General features: G+C 46.2%; 1 protein-coding gene across 1 annotated transcript in view; it reads left to right on the forward strand.

Annotated features, from left to right (window-relative positions):
• The window catches only part of chrne (cholinergic receptor, nicotinic, epsilon), a 34,317-nt gene that overhangs the window by 2,069 nt on the left and 9,390 nt on the right, over positions 1-22,858 (forward strand). Inside the window, exons 2-8 of the mRNA XM_055630955.1 lie at positions 7,583-7,716; positions 9,136-9,180; positions 10,411-10,520; positions 13,378-13,533; positions 16,542-16,639; positions 18,336-18,536; positions 20,732-20,846. Coding sequence (XP_055486930.1) covers positions 7,583-7,716; positions 9,136-9,180; positions 10,411-10,520; positions 13,378-13,533; positions 16,542-16,639; positions 18,336-18,536; positions 20,732-20,846 — 859 coding nt within the window. The remainder of the gene's footprint in view (positions 1-7,582; positions 7,717-9,135; positions 9,181-10,410; positions 10,521-13,377; positions 13,534-16,541; positions 16,640-18,335; positions 18,537-20,731; positions 20,847-22,858) is intronic.

The following is a 22,858-nucleotide window of genomic DNA, read 5'->3' on the forward strand; positions in this document are numbered from 1 at the left end:
TCACAGAGAGTTGTGAGTCTGTGGAATTCTCTGCCTCACAGAGGGCGGTGGAGGCCGGTTCTCTGGATGCTTTCAAGAGAGAGCTAGATAGGGCTCTTAAAGATAGCGGAGTGAGGTGGGGAGAAGGCAGGAACGGGGTACTGATTGGGGATGATCAGCCGTGATCATATTGAATGGCGGTGCTGGCTCGAAGGGCCGAATGGCCTCTACTCCTGCACTTGTTGTCTATTGTCTATCTTGTTGCACATTTCTCTTCCCGAGGGGGGAAACACAGAACGGTGGATTTAAACGGTCCCCGTGCGTTAGCAATGGAGCTGTCGGTCTGCGAGCCTATCGACGGTGTGGGGGCGGAAATGAACATTAAGTGTCGAGCGGCAATTCTCTCAGAGAGAAAACAAATGACATGCACTGGCAGCGTGCAGCTGTGCAGTACAGTCACTGCTGTAGTGCAGGGAATGCGACAGGCAATGTGTGTGGCACAGGGAGATAGATCCATGTTATAGGAGTGATGTTGTCAAGCTGGGAAAGGGATTTGGGGAAGGTTTACGAGGATGTCTAGTCAAGTCAACGTTATTTGTCACATACATACATACACACGTACAAGATGTGCAGTCAAATGAAAGTGGCAATGCCTGCGGATTGTGCAAAAACTGCAGAACAGAACAGAACATGTTAGAAAAGTTTTTTTTTACAAAAGACACAACACAACAGTAAATTAGTCCCTGGTGAGATAAATGTTTACAGTCCTGACGGCCTTTGGGAAGAAACTCCGTCTCATCCTCTCTGTTTTGACAGTGGAGGCGTTTGCCTGACCGTAGCAGCTGGAACAGTCCGTTGCTGGGGGGGAAGGGGTCCCCCATAATGTTGCTGGCTCTGGATGTGCACCTCCTGGTGTATAGGTCCTGCAGGGGGGGGGCGAGTGTAGCTCCCATAGTGCGTTCAGCCGAACGCACCACTCTCTGCAGAGTCTTCCTGTCCTGAGCAGAGATGGGGGGGGGGGGGGGGGTTGAGGGGGGATCTTATAGAAACTTACAACATTCTTAAGGGGTTGGACAGGCTAGATGCAGGAAGATTGTTCCCGATGTTGGGGAAGTCCAGGACAAGGGGTCACACAGTTTAAGGATAAAGGGGAAATCCTTTAAAACCGAGATGAGAAGAACTTTTTTCACACAGAGTGGTGAATCTCTGGAACTCTCTGCCACAGAGGGTAGTTGAGGCCACACAGTTTAAGGATAAAGGGGAAATCCTTTAAGACCGAGATGGGAAAAACATTTTTTACACAGAGAATGGTGAATCTCTGGAACTCTCTGCCACAGAGGGTAGTTGAGGCCAGTTCATTGGCTACATTTAAGAGGGAGTTAGATGTGGCCCTTGTTCTCTCCATACCCCCCTTAAAGGGATCAGGGGGTATGGAGAGAAGGCAGGTACGGGATACTGAGTTGGATGATCAGCCATGATCATACTGAATAGCGATGCAGGCTCGAAGGGCCGAATGGCCTACTCCTGCACCTATTTTCTATGTTTCTATGTTCCCAAAGAACTCCACTAGCCCCTAGAGCTCTATCTAACTCTCTCTTAAATCCATCCAGTGATTTGGATGCAGGAAAAATGTTCCCAATGTTGGGCGAGTCCAGAACCAGGGGCCACACACAGTCTTAGAATAAAGGGGAGGCCATTTAAGACTGAGGTGAGAAAAAAAAATTTCACCCAGAGAGTTGTGAATTTGTGGAATTCCCTGCCACAGAGGGCAGTGGAGGACAAGTCACTGGATGGATTTAAGAGAGAGTTAGATAGAGTTCTAGGGGCTAGTGGAGTCAAGGGATATGGGGTTGAAGGCAGGCACGGGTTATTGATAGGGGACGATCAGCCATGATCACAATGAATGGTGGGTGCTGGCTCGAAGGGCCGAATGGCCTCCTCCTGCACCTATTTTCTATGTTTTCCAAGCTCATCCCTACTGAGGCAATGCCTGAGCCTTTCCCAGCTAATATTAAATCTAACTGATATTAGTCTATTTTTATGTTCAACTCTATTTAAATCCGAATGAGGAACACACAACAAATATAGCGCTGCGAATATTAACAAACAAGTATCACCTTTCTGAGGATCACAGAGTCAGAGACTAAGGCCAAATCGTAACCCGACCATCTAAAAAGTAGATGGAGACAAAAAGCTGGAGTAACTCAGCGGGACAGGCAGCATCGCTGGATAGAAGGAATGGGTGATGTTTCGGGTCGAGACCCTTCTTCCATAGATGCTGCCTGTCCCGCTGAGTTACACCAGCATTTTGTGTCTTATCTTCGGTGTAAACCAGCACTTTTCTACACAGGAACTGCAGATGCTGGTTCACATCGAAGATAGCAAAGTCTGAAGAAGGGTCTCGACCAGAAAAGGTCACCTATTCCTTCTCTCCAGAGATGCTGCCTGTCCCACGGAGTTACTCCAGCTTTTTGTGTCTATCGTCATATCTACCAATGATTAGCTAATTTCAATGTGTTATTTGAGAGATAACGATCAGATATAACCATATAACCATATAACCATATAACCATATAACAATTACAGCACGGAGCAGGCCATCTCGACCCTTCTAGTCTGTGCCGAACACATAATCTCCCCTTCACTGGAAGCTCATTCCACACAGCTACTTAAGGATAAAGGGGAAATCCTTTAAAACCGAGATGAGAAGAACTTTTTTCACACAGAGAGTGGTGAATCTCTGGAACTCTCCGCCACAGAGGGTAGTTGAGGCCAGTTCATTGGCTATATTTAAGAGGGAGTTAGATGTGGCCCTTGTGGCTAAGGGGATCAGGGGGTATGGAGAGAAGGCAGGTACGGGATACTGAGTTGGATGATCAGCCATGATCATATTGAATGGCGGTGTAGGTTCGAAGGGCCGAATGGCCTACTCCTGCACCTAATTTCTATGTTTCTACCACTCTCTGAGCAAAGAAGTTCCCCCTCATGTTACCCCTAAACTTCAGTCCCTTAATTCTCATGTCATGTCCCCTTGTTTGAATCTTCCCTACTCTCAGTGGGAAAAGCTTTTCCACGTCAACTCTGTCTATCCCTCTCATCATTTTAAAAACCCCTATCAAGTCCCCCCCTTAACCTTCTGCGCTCCAAAGAATAAAGCCCTAACTTGTTCAACCTTTCTCTGTAACTTAGTTGCTGAAACCCAGGCAACATTCTAGTAAATCTCCTCTGTACTCTCTCTATTTTGTTGACATCCTTCCTATAATTAGGCGACCAAAATTGTACACCATACTCCAGAATTGGCCTCACCAATGCCTTGTACAATTTTAACATTACATCCCAACTTCTATACTCAATGCTCTGATTTATAAAGGCCAGCACACCAAAAGCTTTCTTTACCACCCTATCTACATGAGATTCCACTTTCAGGGAACTGTGCACAGTTATTCCCAGATCCCTCTGTTCACCTACATTCTTCAATTCCCTACCATTTACCATGTACGTCCTATTTTGATTTGTCCTGCCAAGATGTAGCACCTCACACTTATCAGCATTAAACTTCATCTGCCATCTTTCAGCCCACTCTTCCAACTGGCATAAATCTCTCTGTAGACTTTGAAACTCTACTTCATTACCCGCAACCCCACCTATCTTAGTATCATCTGCATACTTACTAATCCAATTTACCACACCATCATCCAGATCATTGATGTACATGACAAACAACAGTGGACCCAACACAGATCCCTGTGGCACCCCACTAGTCACTGGCCTCCAACCTGACAAACAACCATCCACCATTACTCTCTGGCATCTCCCATTCAGCCACTGTTGAATCCATCTTGCTACTCCACCATTAATACCCAACCATTGAACCTTCTTAACCAACCTTCCATGAGGAACCTTGTCAAAGGCCTTACTGAAGTCCATATACACAACATCCACTGCTTTACCCTCATCAATTTCCCGAGTAACATCTTCAAAAAATTCAAGAAGATTAGTTAAACATGACCTTCCAGGCACAAATCCATGTTGACTGTTCCTAATCAGACCCTGTTTATCCAGATGCTTATATATATTATCTCTAAGTATTCTTTCCATTAATTTGCCCACCACTGACGTCAAACTAACAGGTCTATAATTGCTAGGTTTACTCTTAGAACCCTTTTTAAACAATGGAACAACATGCGCAGTACGCCAATCCTCCGGCACTATTCCCGTTTCTAATGACATTTGAAATATTTCTGCCATAGCCCCTGCTATTTCTACACTAACTTCCCTCAATGTCCTAGGGAATATCCTGTCCAGACCTGGAGACTTATCCACTTTTATATTTCTCAAAAGTGTCAGTACTTCCTCTTCTTTGATCCTCATAGTTTCCATAGCTACTCTACTTGTTTCCCTTACCTCACATAATTCAATATCCTTCTCCTTGGTGAATACCGAAGAAAAGAAACTGTTCAATATCTCCCCCATCTCTTTTGGCTCTGCAGATAGTTGTCCACTCTGACTCTCTAATGGACCAATTTTATCCCTCGTTATCCTTTTGCTATTAATATAGCGGTAGAAACCCTTCGGATTTACTTTTACCTTACTTGCCAAAGCAACCTCATATCTTCTTTTAGCTTTTCTAATTTCTTTCTTAAGATTCTTTTTACATTTTTTATACTCCTCAAGCACCTCATTTACTCCATGCTGCCTATAATTATTGTAGATCTCCCTCTTTTTCCGAACCAAGTGTCCAATTTCCCTTGAAAACCAGGGCTCTTTACAATTTTTACGATTTCCTTTCAACCGAACAGGGACATAAAGATTCTGTACTCTTAAAATTTCACCTTTAAATGTACTCCATTTCTCTTCCACATCTTTCCCATAAAACAAACTGTCCCAATTTACTCCTTTTAAATCCTTTCGCATCTCCTCAAAGTTAGCCTTTCTCCAATCAAAAATCTCAACCCTAGGTCCAGTTTTGTCCCTCTCCATAATTATATTGAAACTAATGGTATTGTGATCACTGGACCCGAACTGTTCCCCAACGCATACCTCTGCCACCTGACCCATCTCATTTCCTAACAGGTAACATTTCCTAACAGATGCTGGGCTTGGAGCTGGATTCTCCTGTAGAATCCAAATTCCACGATGACACGATGCATGTTTGTCTGGACTGTAGCCAAGGCTCTGATGTGCCCCAGTAAATCAACACCAGACCTGGCACCTGAGCAGTTCATATCACTGTCACATTCTTGCTCACTTAATGGTTCATAAGTACGGGCTACACCCGTGGAGTTGCTGCCTCACAGCGCCACAGACCTGGGTTGGATCCCGACTTTGGATGCTTTCAAGAGAGAGCTTGATAGGGCTCTTGAAGATAGCGGAGTCAGGGGATATGGGGAGAAGGCAGGAATGGGATACAGATTGGGGATGATCAGCCATGATCACATTGAATGGCGGTGCAGGCTTGAAGGGCCGAATGGCTTCTACTCCTGCACCTATTGTCTATTGTCACTAATCAATCATTTGTCAATCTCCGTTTTAAAAATACCGAATGACTTGGCCTCCATCGCTGTCTGTCGTAACAAAATTCCACAGATTCACCACCCTCTGACTAATGAAACCTTCCTTTTATTCTGGTTCAATTAAATGACACGACTTGAAACCTGGATGATTAATCTGGAGCGAGGGTTCAATAATCTGAGTTTATTCGCAATAAAGCAAACAGTGTTGATAACGTTGGCCATGAACTTATCGATAAACCGTTGTATTTTCAATACACACTGTGTAACTAAGTGACTTCAGCAGAACCAGTAAACAGGACATTTGATTCGGGGTTTCAAATGAAAGATCCACCGGGTGGTGCTTCGATGGGAGTCTCGCCTACAGTCTGTCTGTCCTTTTCATCTTTTATTTTTGTTATTTTTAGTGTGTTTTAAAACTTTGTGTTAATGTTCTCTGGTTTGTTTTATGTGGGGTAGTGTGCAATAGTGTTAGTGCATGGGTAATCGCTAGTCGGCGCGGTCTCGATGGGTCTGTTCCCATGCTTTATCTCTGGAACCTAACATAAAGTCTAATGCCCCTGTCCCACTTAGGAAACGGTTCACCAGACTGATTCCTGGGATGTCAGGACTGTCTTATGAAGAAAGACTGGATAGACTTGGTTTATACTCTCTAGAATTTAGGAGATTGAGAGGGGATCTTATAGAAACTTACAAAATTCTTAAGGGGTTGGACAGGCTAGATGCAGGAAGATTGTTCCCGATGTTAGGGAAGTCCAGGACAAGGGGTCACAGCTTAAGGATAAGGGGAAATCCTTTAAAACCGAGATCTTCTCATCTGTTTTTTCACACAGAGAGTGGTGAATCTCTGGAACTCTCTGCCACAGAGGGTAGTTGAGGCCAGTTCATTGACTATATTTAAGAGGGAGTTAAGGGGATCAGGGGATCAGGGGGTATGGAGAGAAGGCAGGTACGGGATACTGAGTTGGATGATCAGCCATGATCATATTGAATGGCGGTGCAGGCTCGAAGGGCCGAATGGCCTCTACTCCTGCACCTAATTTCTATGTTTCTATGTTTCTATGAAACCTGAACGGAAACCTCTGGAGACTTTGCGCCCCACCCAAGGTTTCCGTACGGTTCCCGGAGGTTTTTGTCAGTCTCCCTACCTGCTTCCACTACCTACAACCTCCTGCAACCTCCGGCAACCACCTGCAACCTCCGGGAACCGCACGGAAACCTTGGGTGGGGCGCAAAGTCTCCAGAGGTTTCCGTTCAGGTTTCGTAAGTGGGACAGGGGACATAACGATATGTGTTAAGGATCCATTTAACCCAGTTAAATCATGTCAAACGTTGAGTGATAGAATTTGAAGAGACCAAAGCATTCAAACAATTGCAAGTGCAAGGTTTTGTAATTATTTTAGTTTATAGAAACATAGACAATAGGTGCAGGAGTAGAGGCCATTCGGCCCTTCAAGCCAGCACCCCCATTCAATGTGATCGTGGCTGATCATCCCCAATCAGTATCCAGTTCCTGCCTTCTCCCCATATCCCCTGACTCCGCTATCTTTAAGAGCCCTATCTAGCTCTCTCTTGAAAGTGTCCAGAGAACCGGCCTCCACCTGGCAGAGAATTCCACAGACTCACAACTCTCTGTGAGAAAAAGTGTTTCCTCGTCTCCGTTCTGAATGGCTTATCCCTTATTCTTAAACTGTGTGTGTGTGTGTGTGTGTGGCCCCTGGTTCTGGTTTCTAGTTCTGGGAGTGTGTAATATGTGTAATATGTGTGTTATGATTGCGTTTATAATTTGTTTGGTTGTTTTGTTGTTCCGCGAGCATTGCCACTTTCATTTCACTGCACATCTCGTATGTGTATGTGACAAATAAACTTGACTTGACTTGACTTGACTTGACTTGATTGGGGTGAGACTGGTCCTTGATGATGCTGTTGGCCTTGCCGAGGCAGCGTGAGGCATAGATGGAGTCGACGGAAGGGAGGATGGTTTGCGCGATGGTCTGGGCTGCGCCCACAGCTCACTTGCTATTTCTTGCGTTCGATCTCGTGCACAAAGGACAAGGTACTACAGATACTAATGAATCATACTTCACTTACAGCTAGCTCCAATCTGGAAGAAAAGCTTTTTGAGAAGTTGTTTGCCAACTATGATAAACGGATCCGCCCTGCAAAAAACCTGGGAGACATCAATGATGTGACTCTGAAACTTACACTGACTAATCTCATCTCACTGGTAAGGAAATCCAAACCAAAAGGATCACAATTTGATACAATAATCCCTGTATAGTGGACCATGGGGGTGGAGGAGCTGGAGTAACTCAGGGGTCAGGCAGCATCTGTGGAGAACATGGATAGGTGACGTTTCACAGAGTGCTGGAGTAACTCAGCGGGTCAGGCAGCATCTGTGGAGAACATGGATAGGTGACGTTTCACAGAGTGCTGGAGTAACTCAGCGGGTTTAGGCAGCATCTGTGGAGAACATGGATAGGTGACGTTTCACAGAGTGCTGGAGTAACTCAGCGGGTCAGGCAGCATCTTGGCTAAGGAAATAGGCAACGTTTCGGGCCGAAACCCGTAAGGGTTTCGGCCCGAAACGTTGCCTATTTCCAGAAGGATTTCGGCCCGAAACGTTGCCTATTTCCTTAGCTCCATAGATGCTGCTGCACCATAACTCAGCGGGTCAGGCAGCATCTGTGGAGAACATGGATAGGTGACGTTTCACAGAGTGCTGGAGTAACTCAGCGGGTCAGGCAGCATCTGTGGAGAACATGGATAGGTGACGTTTCAGAGTGCTGGAGTAACTCAGCGGGTCAGGCAGCATCTGTGGAGAACATGGATAGGTGATGTTTCACAGAGTGCTGGAGTAACTCAGCGGGTCAGGCAGCATCTGTGTGGAGAACATGGACAGGTGACGTTTCACAGAGTGCTGGAGTTACTCAGCGGGTCAGGCAGCATCTGTGGAGAACATGGATAGGTGACGTTTCACAGAGTGCCGGAGTAACTCAGAGGGACAGGCAGCCTCTGTGGAGAACATGGATTGGTCTCCAAATCTGAGGAAGGACATTATTGCCATAGAGGGAGTGCAGAGACGGTTCACCAGACTGATTCCTGGGATGTCAGGACTGTCTTATGAAGAAAGACTGGATAGACTTGGTTTATACTCTCTAGAATTTAGAAGATTGAGAGGGGATCTTATAGAAACTTACAAGATTCTTAAGGGGTTGGACAGGCTAGATGCAGGAAGATTGTTCCCGATGTTAGGGAAGTCCAGGACAAGGGGTCACAGCTTAAGGATAAGGGGGAAATCCTTTAAAACCGAGATGAGAAGAACTTTTTTCACACAGAGAGTGGTGAATCTCTGCAACTCTCTGCCACAGAGGGTAGTTGAGGCCAGTTCATTGGCTATATTTAAGAGGGAGTTAGATGTGGCCCTTGTGGCTAAGGGGATCAGGGGGTATGGAGAGAAGGCAGGTACGGGATACTGAGTTGGATGATCAGCCATGATCATATTGAATGTCGGTACAGGCTCGAAGGGCCGAATGGCCTCTACTCCTGCACCTAATTTCTATGTTTCTATGTGACGTTTCGGGGGACACTCTTCAGATAGAATGACAATATAACCTGCCTCTATCATCTGTTTCTTCCCAATCAGAATGAAAAGGAGGAAGTACTTACTACGAATGTCTGGTTTGAATTAGTAAGTATATATATCGCTTACAGTTTTTACACTATGCTACATATCTGCCTCAACTTCACTCAGCTTTCTCCCCAGTTTAGTGTGATTTATAGACATAGTGTTGAAACAGGCTCTTCGGCCCATTGAGTCCATGCTGACCACTAATCACCCGTTCACTAGTTCGATCCCACACTCAGGGCAATTTACAGAATCCAATTAACGTACAAATCTGCACGTCTTTGGGATGTGGGAGGAAACCGGAGTACTAAGTTTCCCAATATTTGTCGCGTGTCTTTCTCCGGGCGTTCCGGTTTCCTAAATCTAAAGCTAAAGTTCTTTAAGTAAATAAGTTTATTGGCCAAGTATTCACATACAAGGAATTTGCCTTGGTGCTCCACCCACAAGTGTCAACATGACATACAGTGACAGTTACGAATGACTCAGAAAACACTAAACATTAATAATAATATGTCAATATTATTCACTGGAGTTTAGAAGGATGAGGGGGGGGATCTTATAGAAACATATAAAATTATAAAAGGACTGGACAAGCTAGATGCAGGAAAAAATGTTCCCAATGTTGGGCGAGTCCAGAACCAGGGGCCACACACACAGTCTTAGAATAAACATAGAAACATAGAAATTAGGTGCAGGAGTAGGCCATTCGGCCCTTCGAGCCTGCACCGCCATTCAATATGATCATGGCTGATCATCCATCTCAGTATCCCGTACCTGCCTTCTCTCCATACCCCCTAATCCCCTTAGCCACAAGGGCCACATCTAACTCCCTCTTAAATATAGCCAATGAACTGGCCTCAACTACCCTACCAAAAGGGAGGTCATTTAAGACTGAGGTGAGAAAAAACTTTTTCACCCAGGGAGTTGTGAATTTGTGGAATTCTCTGCCACAGAGGGCAGTGGAGGCCAAGTCAGATGGATTTAAGAGAGAGTTAGATAGAGCTCTAGGGGCTAGTGGAGTCAGGGGATATGGGGAGAAGGCAGGCACGGGTTATTGATTTGGGACGATCAGCCATGATCACATTGAATGGCGGTGCTGGCTCGAAGGGCCGAATGGCCTCCTCGTGCACCTATTTTCTATGTTTCTATGTCAGGTCAAGTCTGTGGTTGTCTGCACAAGTGTGGATCATGTGTAGACAGAGGAGATGAGTGTAACTTGGCTTCATGCTGGGTCGGAGGTGTTCGTTCCTTGTTCTATGTCCGAGTCGATGTGAACTTTCTTTCCTCCACCAGCAATGGGTAGATTATCGCCTCTCCTGGAACGAGTCTGAATATGAAGGGATAGATCTGCTCAGGATTCCATCTGGGTTGCTGTGGCTTCCTGACATAGTCCTTGAGAACAAGTGAGTACCATAACTCAGTGCTGCCTTCGTACAGACAACTCCCAGCTGTGATCGCGCTGTCCGAGCAAACCTCTACCCAATGTGTCATGAGTACTATGAGGGCTGGATGCCAGATTGGGGCAGTCTTCTGATGTATTAGGAAACGCCTCTCACTTGAAGGCAAGTAACGTCTAGACAGATAATTTTGACTCTTTAGTTTGTTTTGATGATCTATATTAGGCTTTTGCAGCAAAAATGTCCATTCTCGTGTCCAAATCCATCACAGTCTTGCCATCATCTCCCCCACCTCCACAACCGTCAGAGTTGAGTGCAAGGCAGAAGATAAGACTCAAAAAGCTGGAGTAACTCATAGAAACATAGACAATAGGTGTAGGAGTAGAGGCCATTCGGCCCTTCGAGCTTGCACCATTCGCCATTCAATATGATCATGGCTAATCATCCAACTCAGTATCCCATCCCTGCCTTCTCTCTATACCCCCCTGATCCCTTTAGACCCAAGGGCCACATCTAACTCCCTCTTAAATATAGCCAATGAACTGTGTGGCCTCAACTAGCTTCTGTGGCAGAGAATTCCACAGATTCACCACTCTCTGTGTGTGAAAAATGATTTTCTCATCTCGGTCCTAAAAGACTTCCCCCTTATCCTTCCTATAATTAGGTGACCAAAATTGTACACCATACTCCAGAATTGGCCTCACCAATGCCTTGTACAATTTTAACATTACATCCCAACTTCTATACTCAATGCTCTGATTTATAAAGGCCAGCACGCCAAAAGCTTTCTTTACCACCCTATCTACATGAGATTCCACTTTCAGGGAACTGTGCAGTTATTCCCAGATCCCTCTGTTCACCTACATTCTTCAATTCCCTCATCTCGGTCCTAAAAGATTTCCCCCTTATCCTTAAACTGTGTGACCCCTTATTCTGGATTTCCCCAACATCGGGAACAATCTTCCTGCATCTAGCCAGTCCAACCCCTTAAGAATTTTGTAAGTTTCTAAAAGATCCCCCCTCAATCTTCTAAATTCTAGCGAGCACAAGCCGAGTCTATCCAGTCTTTCTACATATGAAAGTCCTGCCATCCCAGGAATCAGTCTGGTGAACCTTCTCTGTACTCCCTGTATGGCAAGAAGGTGTTCTTGTGGGAAGGAATGGCAGATGATGGTTTAAACCGTAGACACAAAATGCTGGAGTAACTCTGCGGGGCTCTGGATAGAAGGAATGGGTGGCGTTTCGGGTCTGAAGAAGGGTCTCGGCCCGAAACGTCACCCATTCCTTCTCTCCAGAGATGCTGCCTGTCCTGCTGAGTTACTCCAGCATTTTGTGACTATCTGTGGATGTACGAGTGTGGGGAGAGTGTCCAGTGGACGTTTATGAGAATAATCCCAGGAATTATTGGGGTTAACATATGATGAGCTCTGGGCCTGTATTCGCTGGAGTTTAGAAGGATGAGGGGGGACCTCATTGAAACTTATCAAACAGTGAAAGGCCTGGATCGAGTGGATGTGGAGAGGATGTTTCCACTAGTGGGAGAGTCCAGAACCAGAGGCTGTCGCATCAGAATAAAAGGATGTAACTTTAGAAAGGGGAGGAGGAGGAACTTCTATAGTCAGAGGGTGGTGAATCTGTGGAATTAATGGCTGTGAAGGCCAAGTCAGTGGGTATTTTTAAAGCGCAGATCGACAGACTCATGATTAGTAAGTGTCAGAGGTTATGAGGAGAGGGCAGGAGAATGGGGTTGAGAGGGAAATATCGCTCAGCCACGATTGAATGGTGGAGTAGACTTGTTGGCCCGAATGGCCTAACTCTGCTCCTAATCTGAGGAAGGACATTCTTGCTATTGGGGGAGTGCAGCGTAGGTTTACAAGGTTAATTCCCAGGATGGCGGGACTGTCATATACTGAGAGAATGGAACAGCTGGGCTTGTACACTCTGGAGTTTAGAAGGATGAGAGGGAATCTCATTGAAGGACATTATTGCCATAGAGGGAGTGCAGAGACGGTTCACCAGACTGATTCCTGGGATGTCAGGACTGTCTTATGAAGAAAGACTGGATAGACTTGGTTTATACTCTCTAGAATTTAGGAGATTGAGAGGGGATCTTATAGAAACTTACAAAATTCTTAAGGGGTTGGACAGGCTAGATGCAGGAAGATTGTTCCCGATGTTGGGGAAGTCCAGGACAAGGGGTCACAGCTTAAGGATAAGGGGGAAATCCTTTTAAAACCGAGATGAGGAGAACTTTTTTCACACAGAGAGTGGTGAATCTCTGGAACTCTCTGCCACAGAGGGTAGTTGAGGCCAGTTCATTGGCTATATTTAAGAGGGAGTTAGATGTGGCCCTTGTGGCCAAGGGGATCAGAGGGTATGGAGAGAAGGCAGGTACGGGATACTGAGTTGGATGATCAGCCATGATCATATTAAATGGCGGTGCAGGCTCGAAGGGCCGAATGGCCTACTCCTGCACCTAATTTCTATGTTTCTATGACACATTTTTGGCAAGGGCTTGGACACGCTAGAGGCAGGAAACGTGTTCCTGATGTTGAGGGAGTCCAGAACCAGGGGCCAGACACAGTTTAAGAATAAGGACAGAGACGAGGAAACACTTTTTTTCTCACAGCGAGTTGGGAGTCTGTGGTGCAAACTCCGTACAGACAGCGCCCGTAGTCGGGATGGAACCCGGGTCTCCACCACTGCATTGGCTGTAAGGCAGCAACTCTACCGCTGTGCCACCGTGCCACTCTGCCAGCTCTTTGTTTTACTGCATAAGGCTGTCAGATTGCAATTGTGGGCACCACACCACAACAGATTGTGCAGTGCTCTGATTCTTGTGTTAACTCTTTCCTTTCCCCAGTGTTGACGGCCAGTTTGAGGTTGCTTACTATGCCAACGTACTGGTCTACAGCAGCGGCAGCATGTACTGGCTGCCACCCGCTATCTATCGAAGCGCTTGTCCTATTGCTGTGACTTACTTCCCTTTCGACTGGCAGAATTGTTCACTTGTATTCAGGTAAGTGTGCTGTGGAACTGGGAGCAGTTGAGCAGCGGAAATAGCACAGACTCGCTCTGTATCTCCCTCTTTGCTTGTACCTTGTACCTTCCGAAAAGTCCACCAGGGACTATACTTAAAGTCGGACAATTTTATATTGGACAATATATATTTTTTAAACAATTAGCCCGGTTCTGGACTCTCTCAACATCGGGAACATGTTTCCTGCCTCTAGCGTGTCCAAGCCCTTAACGATCTTATATGTTTCAATGAGATCCCCTCTCAACTAATGTCTCTTATAGAAACTTACAAAATTCTTAAGGGGTTGGACAGGCTAGATGCAGGAAGATTGTTCCCGATGTTGGGGAAGTCCAGGACAAGGGGTCACAGCTTAAGGATAAAGGGGAAATCCTTTAAAACCGAGATGAGAAGAACTTTTTTCACGCAGAGAGTGGTGAATCTCTGGAACTCTCTGCCACAGAGGGTAGTCGAGGCCAGTTCATTGGCTATATTTAAGAGGGAGTTAGATGTGGCCCTTGTGGCTAAGGGGATCAGGGGGTATGGAGAGAAGGCAGGTACGGGATACTGAGTTGGATGATCAGCCATGATCATATTGAATGGCGGTGCAGGCTCGAAGGGCCGAATGGCCTACTCCTGCACCTAATTTCTATGTTTCTATGTCAGTTTCTTTGTTGAACTAAATTAAGGCGCATGTTGCAATCAAAAGCGCTTGAACAATTAGTTCTAACTAATGTCACATAGAAACATAGAAATTAGGTGCAGGAGTAGGCCATTCGGCCCTTCGAGCCTGCACCGTCACAATCTTATGGGACATCCTTGAGGAGGATTAAATAACCTTCCAACTGAAAGATGATCTCCCAGCCCCGGTTAGTAATACGGGAATCAGGGAAGTGTTGAGATTCTATTTCATTCAGTGGAAGTAGCGAGGACAGGAGGTTGCTATAAATGCCTCCGAGCTGCATGCCACATCCGGCAACTAACTGGGCAGTCAGTCGGAGGCACACAGATAGGTCAGTGGTGTTTGAACAACTGCCAACGTTTCTAATTTGACATGCATCAGGCCTTCAACAGCTGCTGAAGGAGGAGCCAGTCAGAGTTGAACTCTTTCCCACCGATGACTGATCCCGGGATGGCGGGACTGTCATATGCTGAGAGAATGGAGCGGCTGGGCTTGTACACTCTGGAGTTTAGAAGGATGAGAGGGGATCTCATTGAAACAAACAAGATTATTAAGGGTTTGGACACGCTGGAGGCAGGAAACATGTTCCCGATGTTGGGGGAGTCCAGAACCAGGGGCCACACACGCACACACAGTTTAAGAATAAGGGGTCGGCCATTTAGAACGGAGATGAGGAAACACTTTTTCTCACAGAGAGTTGTGAGTCTGTGGAATTCTCTGCCTCAGAGGGCGGTGGAGGCCGGTTCTCTGGATGCTTTCAAGAGAGAGCTAGATAGGGCTCTTAAAGATAGAACGGAGACGAGGAAACACTTTTTCTCACAGAGAGTTGTGAGTCTGTGGAATTCTCTGCCTCAGAGGGCGGTGGAGGCTGGTTCTCTGGATGCTTTCAAGAGAGAGCTAGATAGGGCTCTTAAAGATAGAACGGAGACGAGGAAACACTTTTTCTCAGATAGATGTGAGTCTGTGGAATTCTCTGCCTCGGAGGGAGGTGGAGGCAGGTTCTCTGGATGCTTCCATTCTTTTTTTACAATATATTTTTACTAGAAGCAATCACATATTATGGTAAAAACATTTAATGTATATCAGCGTACAATATTAATATCAGTTGTGGATTGATTCTGCTTCTAGTTTTTTCTATAGATAGGGAGTAAGTGATGCTTTCAAGAGAGAGCTAGATAGGGCTCTTAAAGATAGCGGAGTCAGGGGATATGGGGAGAAGGCAGGAACGGGGCACTGATTGTGGAGGTCTAATGTATGAATTTAACACATGTGTCCGGCCCGTTCCTGTTGCTTGTGTGCAACAGAACACGGACAAGAAAGTCGTCTAGTCAAGAGAGTTTATTGTCATGTGTCCCTGATAGGACAATGAAATTCTTGCTTTGCTTCAGCAGAACAGAACATAGAAACATAGAAATTAGGTGCAGGAGTAGGCCATTCGGCCCTTCGAGCCTGCACCGCCATTCAATATGATCATGGCTGATCATCCAACTCAGTATCCCGTACCTGCCTTCTCTCCATACCCTCTGATCCCTTTAGCCACAAGGGCCACATCTAACTCCCTCTTAAATATAGCCAATGAACTGGCCTCAACTACCCTCTGTGGCAGAGAGTTCCAGAGATTCACCACTCTCTGTGTGAAAAAAGTTCTTCTCATCTCGGTTTTTTAAAGGATTTCCCCTTTATCCTTAAGCTGTGACCCCTTGTCCTGGACTTCCCTAACATCGGGAACAATCTTCCTGCATCTAGCCTGTCCAACCCCTTAAGAATTTTGTAAGTTTCTATAAGATCCCCTCTCAATCTTCTAAATTCTAGAGAGTATAAACCAAGTCTATCCAGTCTTTCTTCATAAGACAGTCCTGACATCCCAGGAATCAGTCTGGTGAACCGTCTCTGCACTCCCTCTATGGCAATAATCTCTATGGCAGAACAGATCAGTGTGTCCATATACCATTATATAAATATATACACACATCAATAAATAAGCCGATAATGTGCAAATGAACAGATAATGGGCTAGTAATGTTCAGAGATTTGTTTCAGTTGAGTTTAATAGCCTGATAGCTGTGGGGAAGGAGCTATTCCTGAACCTGGTCATTGCAGTCTTCAGGCTCCTGTACCTTCTACCTGAAGGTAGCGGGGAGATGAGTGTGTGGCCAGGATGGTGTGGGTCCTTGCTGATGCTGCCAGCCCTTTTGAGGCAGCGACTGCGATAGATCCCCTCGATGGTAGGGAGGTCAGAGCCGATGATGGACTGGGCAGAGTTTTCAGGAAACGGAGCTTTCAAATAAAACCAAATTGACGGGAGAAATCATCACTGTTTGCTTTTCAGGTCCCAAACCTACAATGCGCATGAGGTGAAGTTGGATCTATCGGATGAGAATGGGCAGTTGGTTGAGTGGATCCACACCGATCCTGGAGACTTCACTGGTACATCATGGCTTTGTGTCTTTGGTTATTCCATTTTTTTTTTAATTTTTCTTTTCCTTCAATATATATTTTATTGGAAGCAATTGTACAAAAAAACTTGAACAATTTACAACTGAGGTACGTTGTTGAGTAGAGTGACAGCCGCCGGAAAGAAGCTGTTCCTCGACCTGCTGGTTCGGCAACGGAGAGACCTGTAGCGCCTACTCTTAATAATAATTAATAACATTATCGAGGAGATAATGAGGAGATATGTCCGTCGACCCATCCATGAGCCCGCTCACCCAGCCCTACGATCAGTTTCGGATTTGTGTTCAAGCATTGCGTTGGTCAAGGAATTCAATAAAAGGAGACTATATTTTTAGAAATAGTTCGGGTTTATCATTCAAGACAAACCTAGGTTCACCAGGTTAACTCCCGGGATGGCGGGACTGTCATATGCTGAGAGAATGGAGCGGCTGGGCTTGTACACTCTGGAGTTTAGGATGAGAGGGAATCTCATTGAAACATATAAGATTGTTAAGGGTTTGGACACGCTAGAGGCAGGAAACATGTTCCCGATGTTGGGGGAGTCCAGAACCAGGGGCCACACACACACACAGTTTAAGAATAAGGGGTAAGCCATTTATAACCATATAACAATTACAGCACGGAAACAGGCCATCTCGGCCCTACAAGTCCATGCCGAACAACTTTCTTCCCTTAGTCCCACCTGCCTGCACTCATACCATAACCCTCCATTCCCTTCTCATCCATATGCCTATCCAATTTATTTTTAAATGATACCAACGAACCTGCCTCCACCACTTCCACTGGAAGCTCATTCCACACCGCCACCACTCTTTAGTAAAGAAGTTCCCCCTCATGTTACCCCTAAACTTCTGTCCCTTAATTCTAAAGTCATGTCCTCTTGTTTGAATCTGCCCTATTCTCAAAGGGAAAAGCTTGTCCACATCAACTCTGTCTATCCCTCTCATCATTTTAAAGACCTCTATCAAGTCCCCCCTTAACCTTCTGCGCTCCAGAGAATAAAGACCTAACTTATTCAACCTATCTCTGTAACTTTAGAACGGAGACGAGACACTTTTTCTTACAGAGAGTGGTGAGTTTGTGGAATTCTCTGCCTCAGAGGGCGATGGAGGCCGGTTTTCTGGATGCTTTCAAGAGCGAGCTGGATAGGGCTCACAAAAATAGCGGAGTCAGGGGATATGGGGAGAAGGCAGGAACGGGGTACTGATTGTGGATGATCAGCCATGATCACATTGAATGGCGGTGCTGGCTCGAAGGGCCGAATAGCCTACTCCTGCACCTATTGTCTATTGTCTAAGCCTAATTCTCTCTAGATGTAGTGTATCTGTCATTTCCGTAATCCACATCTTCACTGTAGGGACTGTTGTTTAAGAGAGAGTTAGATAGAGCTCTAGGGGCTAGTGGAATCAAGGGATATGGGGAGAAGGCAGGCACGATCACAATGAATGGCGGTGCTGGCTCGAAGGGCCGAATGGCCTCCTCCTGCAACTACGTCCTATGTTTCTATCCCAAAGATGTGCCGGGTAGGAGGTCAATTGGCTTCTGTAAATTGCCCCCTAGTGTCTAGTATGATCGGGTGATCGGCACGGACTCGGTGGCGTGCATGGCCAGTCTCCGCACTGTATCTCTAAAACCGAAACTAAAACAACGACGTTTTTCCTGTCACTAGAGAATGGCGAGTGGTCGATAAAACACAAACCGGCCAAGAAGAATATCAACTGGCAGTTCACGAAGGATGACATCGAGTACCAGGAGGTCATCTTCTTCCTGATAATTCAGAGGAAGCCGCTGTTCTACGTCATCAACATTATTGCCCCGTGTATCCTCATCTCTTCACTGGTGGTCCTTGTCTACTTCCTGCCTGCACAAGGTAAGTCGAGGATTCCAAGGTTGTTGGCTGCAACCTTCAATCAATCAATCAATCAATCAACCTTTATTGTCATCTTGCAAGCAACAGTTGTACAGTGCAAAATGAAAAGACGTTTCCTCGTGAATAGCGGAGCATCGCACATGAAATTTAAAACACTTCACACATAATAACACTAAAAAACAATCCAGTCACTGATGGAACAGTATAAATAGTTAAAAGCAGGTAAAAAAACACAATGTTAAAATACAATAAACCAATCATAAAAAATGTCCGGGGCCGCTGATTTGAGTGGCCAGTGCCAGTATTAAAGTGTCCGTGCCAGCCGCAGAGTCAAGTCAGGTGACTGTGGGTGCAGAGTGACTGTTTAGCAGCCTCACAGCCTGTGGTAGGAAGCTGTTTAGCAGCCTCGTAGTCCGGGCTTTGATGCTTCGATATCTCTTGCCTGATGGCAGGAGATCCAGGTGTGTGTGGAGGGGGTGCAGTTTGTCCTTGGCAATTCCCTGTGCTTTCTTCAGACAGCGGCTCTGGAACAGTTCTTGTACCTTCCCTCCATTGACGAACTGTACCAGGAAGCGAGCGGGCAAGATCATCTCTGACCCCTCTCACCCTGGCCACAAACTCTTTGAATCACTTCCCTCTGGAAGGCGACTCCGGACTGTCAAAGCTGTCACAGCCGGACATAAAAACAGCTTTTTTTCCACGAGTAGTAGCTCTACTCAATAACCAAAAATCTGTAGCCTCCTTTTGCTCTGGTATTTTATTTAATTCACATGTTTAATCGATAATGTTTTATTATTAATGTTTAATGTATCATGTGTCATTCCTAACGGTCACTGTATGTCATGTTGTCACCTGTGGGCGGAGCACCAAGGCAAATTCCTTGTATGTGAATATTTGGCCAATAGAAACATAGAAACATAGAAATTAGGTGCAGGAGTAGGCCATTCGGCCCTTCGAGCCTGCACCGCCATTCAATATGATCATGGCTGATCATCCAACTCAGTATCCCGTACCTGCCTTCTCTCACCACTCCCCTGATCCCCTTAGCCACAAGGGCCACATCTAACTCCCTCTTAAATATAGCCAATGAACTGGCCTCAACTACCCTCTGTGGCAGAGAGTTCCAGAGATTCACCACTCTCTGCGTGAAAAAAGTTCTTCTCATCTCGGTTTTAAAGGATTTCCCCTTTATCCTTAAGCTGTGACCCCCCTTGTCCTGGACTTCCCTAACATCGGGAACAATCTTCCTGCATCTAGCCTGTCCAACCCCTTAAGAATTTTGTAAGTTTCTATAAGATCCCCTCTCAATCTTCTAAATTCTAGAGAGTATAAACCAAGTCTATCCAGTCTTTCTTCATAAGACAGTCCTGACATCCCAGGAATCAGTCTGGTGAACCGTCTCTGCACTCCCTCTATGGCAATAATGTCCTTCCTCAGATTTGGAGACCAAAACTGTACGCAATACTCCAGGTGTGGTCTCACCAAGACCCTGTACAACTGCAGTAGAGAACCTCTCTGCTCCTATACTCAAATCCTTTTGCAATGAAAGCTAACATACCATTCGCTTTCTTTACTGCCTGCTGCACCTGCATGCCTACCTTCAATGACTGGTGTACCATGACACCCAGGTCTCGCTGCATCTCCCCCTTTCCCAATCGGCCACCATTTAGATAATACGTATCCATTCATTCATTCATTCATTCATTCATTCATTCATTCATTCATCCATTCATTCATTCATTCATTCATTCATTCATTCATTCATGTCAACCGATGTACAAATTTGTGTATCAATTTGTGCGTTGGCCTCGCAAGTATAGCATCTGCTTTTGATTCTAACTTTGGCCGCTGTTGTCTGACCAACACTCACCACTCAGACTGCACTCGTTTCCCCTTCCCGGGTGCTGTATCGCTGCTGGCAAATTCATATCACTGCACCTTCGGCTGCAAGTGACGAATAAAATTGACCTGACTTTGACAAAGAATCAAAAGTTGGACACAACTTCCAAAGCGATCTCACCAAGATCTCCAATCTTAGCATGACCCTCTTACTTTTGTGACCCTACACCCAATTAATAAGGACTAATGTACCACTTGAATCGCCAAACGCATGCAGTTCCTGCATATTTATGTTAAATAAGTAAATCATATTGCTTGCTCCTAATTTCATTTTCTTTTTTTTCTCCTTCCTGAAGCTGGGGGTCAAAAATGCACCCTTTCTGTATCTGTTCTTCTAGCGCAAACTATCTTTCTGTTCTTGATTGCACAGAAAGTTCCGGAGACATCATTAAATGTTCCACTCATTACAAAGTAAGTGACCCATGCCTGCCTCAGTTTTCCTGTTGGACAATGATAACAAGAAACCTATTGTGTAAGAGAGAACTGCAGATGCTGGAAAAATCGAAGGTGGACAAAAATGCTGGAGAAACTCAGCCGGTGAGGTAGCATCTATGGAGCAATGGACCATAAGAAACCTACTTAATAGACAATAGATAATAGGTGCAGGAGTAGGCCATTCGGCCCTTCGAGCCTGCACCGCCATTCGATATGATCATGGCTGATCATCCAACTCAGTATCCCGTACCTGCCTTCTCTCCATACCCTCTGATCCCCTTAGCCACAAGGGCCACATCTAACTCCCTCTTAAATATAGCCAATAAACTGGCCTCAACTACCCTCTGTGGCAGAGAGTTCCAGAGATTCACCACTCTCTGTGTGAAAAAAAGTTCTTCTCATCTCGGTTTTAAAGGATTTCCCCCTTATCCTTAAGCTGTGACCCCTTGTCCTGGACTTCCCCAACATCGGGAACAATCTTCCTGCATCTAGCCTGTCCAACCCCTTAAGAATTTTGTAAGTTTCTATAAGATCCTTAATAGACAATAGATAATAGGTGCAGGAGTAGGCCATTCGGCCCTTTGAGCCAGCACCGTCATTCAATGTGATCATGGCTGATCATCCCCAATCAGTACCCCATTCCTGCCTTCTCCCCATATCCCTGATTCCGCTATCTTTAAGAGCCCTATCTAGCTCTCTCTTGAAAGTATCCAGAGAACCGGCCTCCACCGCCCTCTGAGGCATTACTTATTACTTAACCCGAACTGAAACACAAGGTGGACAAAAGTGCTGGAGAAACTCAGCGGGCGAGGCAGCATCTAAGGAGCGAAGGAAATAGGCGACGTTTCGGGTCGAGACCCTTCTTCAGACTGATGTGAGGGTAGGGGGTGGGGGGGCATTCTTTGCTCCATAGATGCTGCCTCACCCGCTGAGTCCGGAAGGCGGCGCGACCCTGGTCAGGAGCGGCCTCTGCAGCCTGTCCGCGTTTTTATTATTTTTTGTCTGTGTTTTTATGTAGTTTTTGTTATTTTATGTTGGGGTGTGTGTGTGGGGGGGTGGGGGAAACTTTTGAATCTCTCCCTGCACTGGAGACCCGACCTTTTCTCGTCGGGTCTCAGTTGTCGTTGGGGCCGCAACGAGGAGCGGCCTCCAACAGGAAGAAGCCGGGGACTCAGGTGCCGACTCACCTCACCGTCGCGGAGCTGGCAGAGTCCGGAGCGGGTGGAGCGGTGGAGGAGCGCTGCCGCTGCCGCTGCTGCTGCTGATGCGGAGGCTGCTACTGCGGGTCTGTGGACGGCGGCACCGGGAGCCCGCGGATCCCTGGAGGGAGACCGCTTTTCGGGGCTCCTGCAACGGCGACTTCTCCCGCCCGAGTTGCGGGGGTGAAGAGCTCCTGGAGCGGGGCCTAGCACCACTGCCCCGCGCGGCTTGGAACGGCCGCGGGACTATGCGAGCGCACACCGGGGTCTTTAACACCAAGACCCGGTGTGCGACCTCGCACCACCCGGCGTGGCTTTAATGGCCGCGGGACAATCGCCATCGCCAGCCGGGGGCTTTGACTTTGAATCTGTCATCGGGGGGGAGAGAGTGCAGTGGAGAGATAAGTTTATTTGGCCTTCCATCACAGCTATGTGATGGATGTTTATGTAAAATGTAATTATGTTGTGTCTGGGGTCTATTTGTGTGTAATGTATGGCTGCAGAAACGGCATTTCATTTGGACCTCCAGGGGTCCAAATGACAATTAAATAGACTATTGACTATTGACTATTGAGTCTGAAGAAGGGTTTCGACCCGAAACGTCGCCCATTTCCTTCACTCCATAGACGCTGCCTCACCCGCTGAGTCTGAAGAAGGGTTTCGACCCGAAACGTTGCCCATTTCCTTCACTCCATAGACGCTGCCTCACCCGCTGAGTTTCTCCAGCATTTTTGTCGATCTTCCATAACATATCCCTTTTGGAGATTTCGAGCTGGTGTTATTACTACA

The sequence above is a fragment of the Leucoraja erinacea genome, unplaced genomic scaffold (assembly GCF_028641065.1).
Source record: "Leucoraja erinacea ecotype New England unplaced genomic scaffold, Leri_hhj_1 Leri_58S, whole genome shotgun sequence".
Taxonomy (NCBI): Eukaryota; Metazoa; Chordata; class Chondrichthyes; order Rajiformes; family Rajidae; genus Leucoraja; species Leucoraja erinaceus.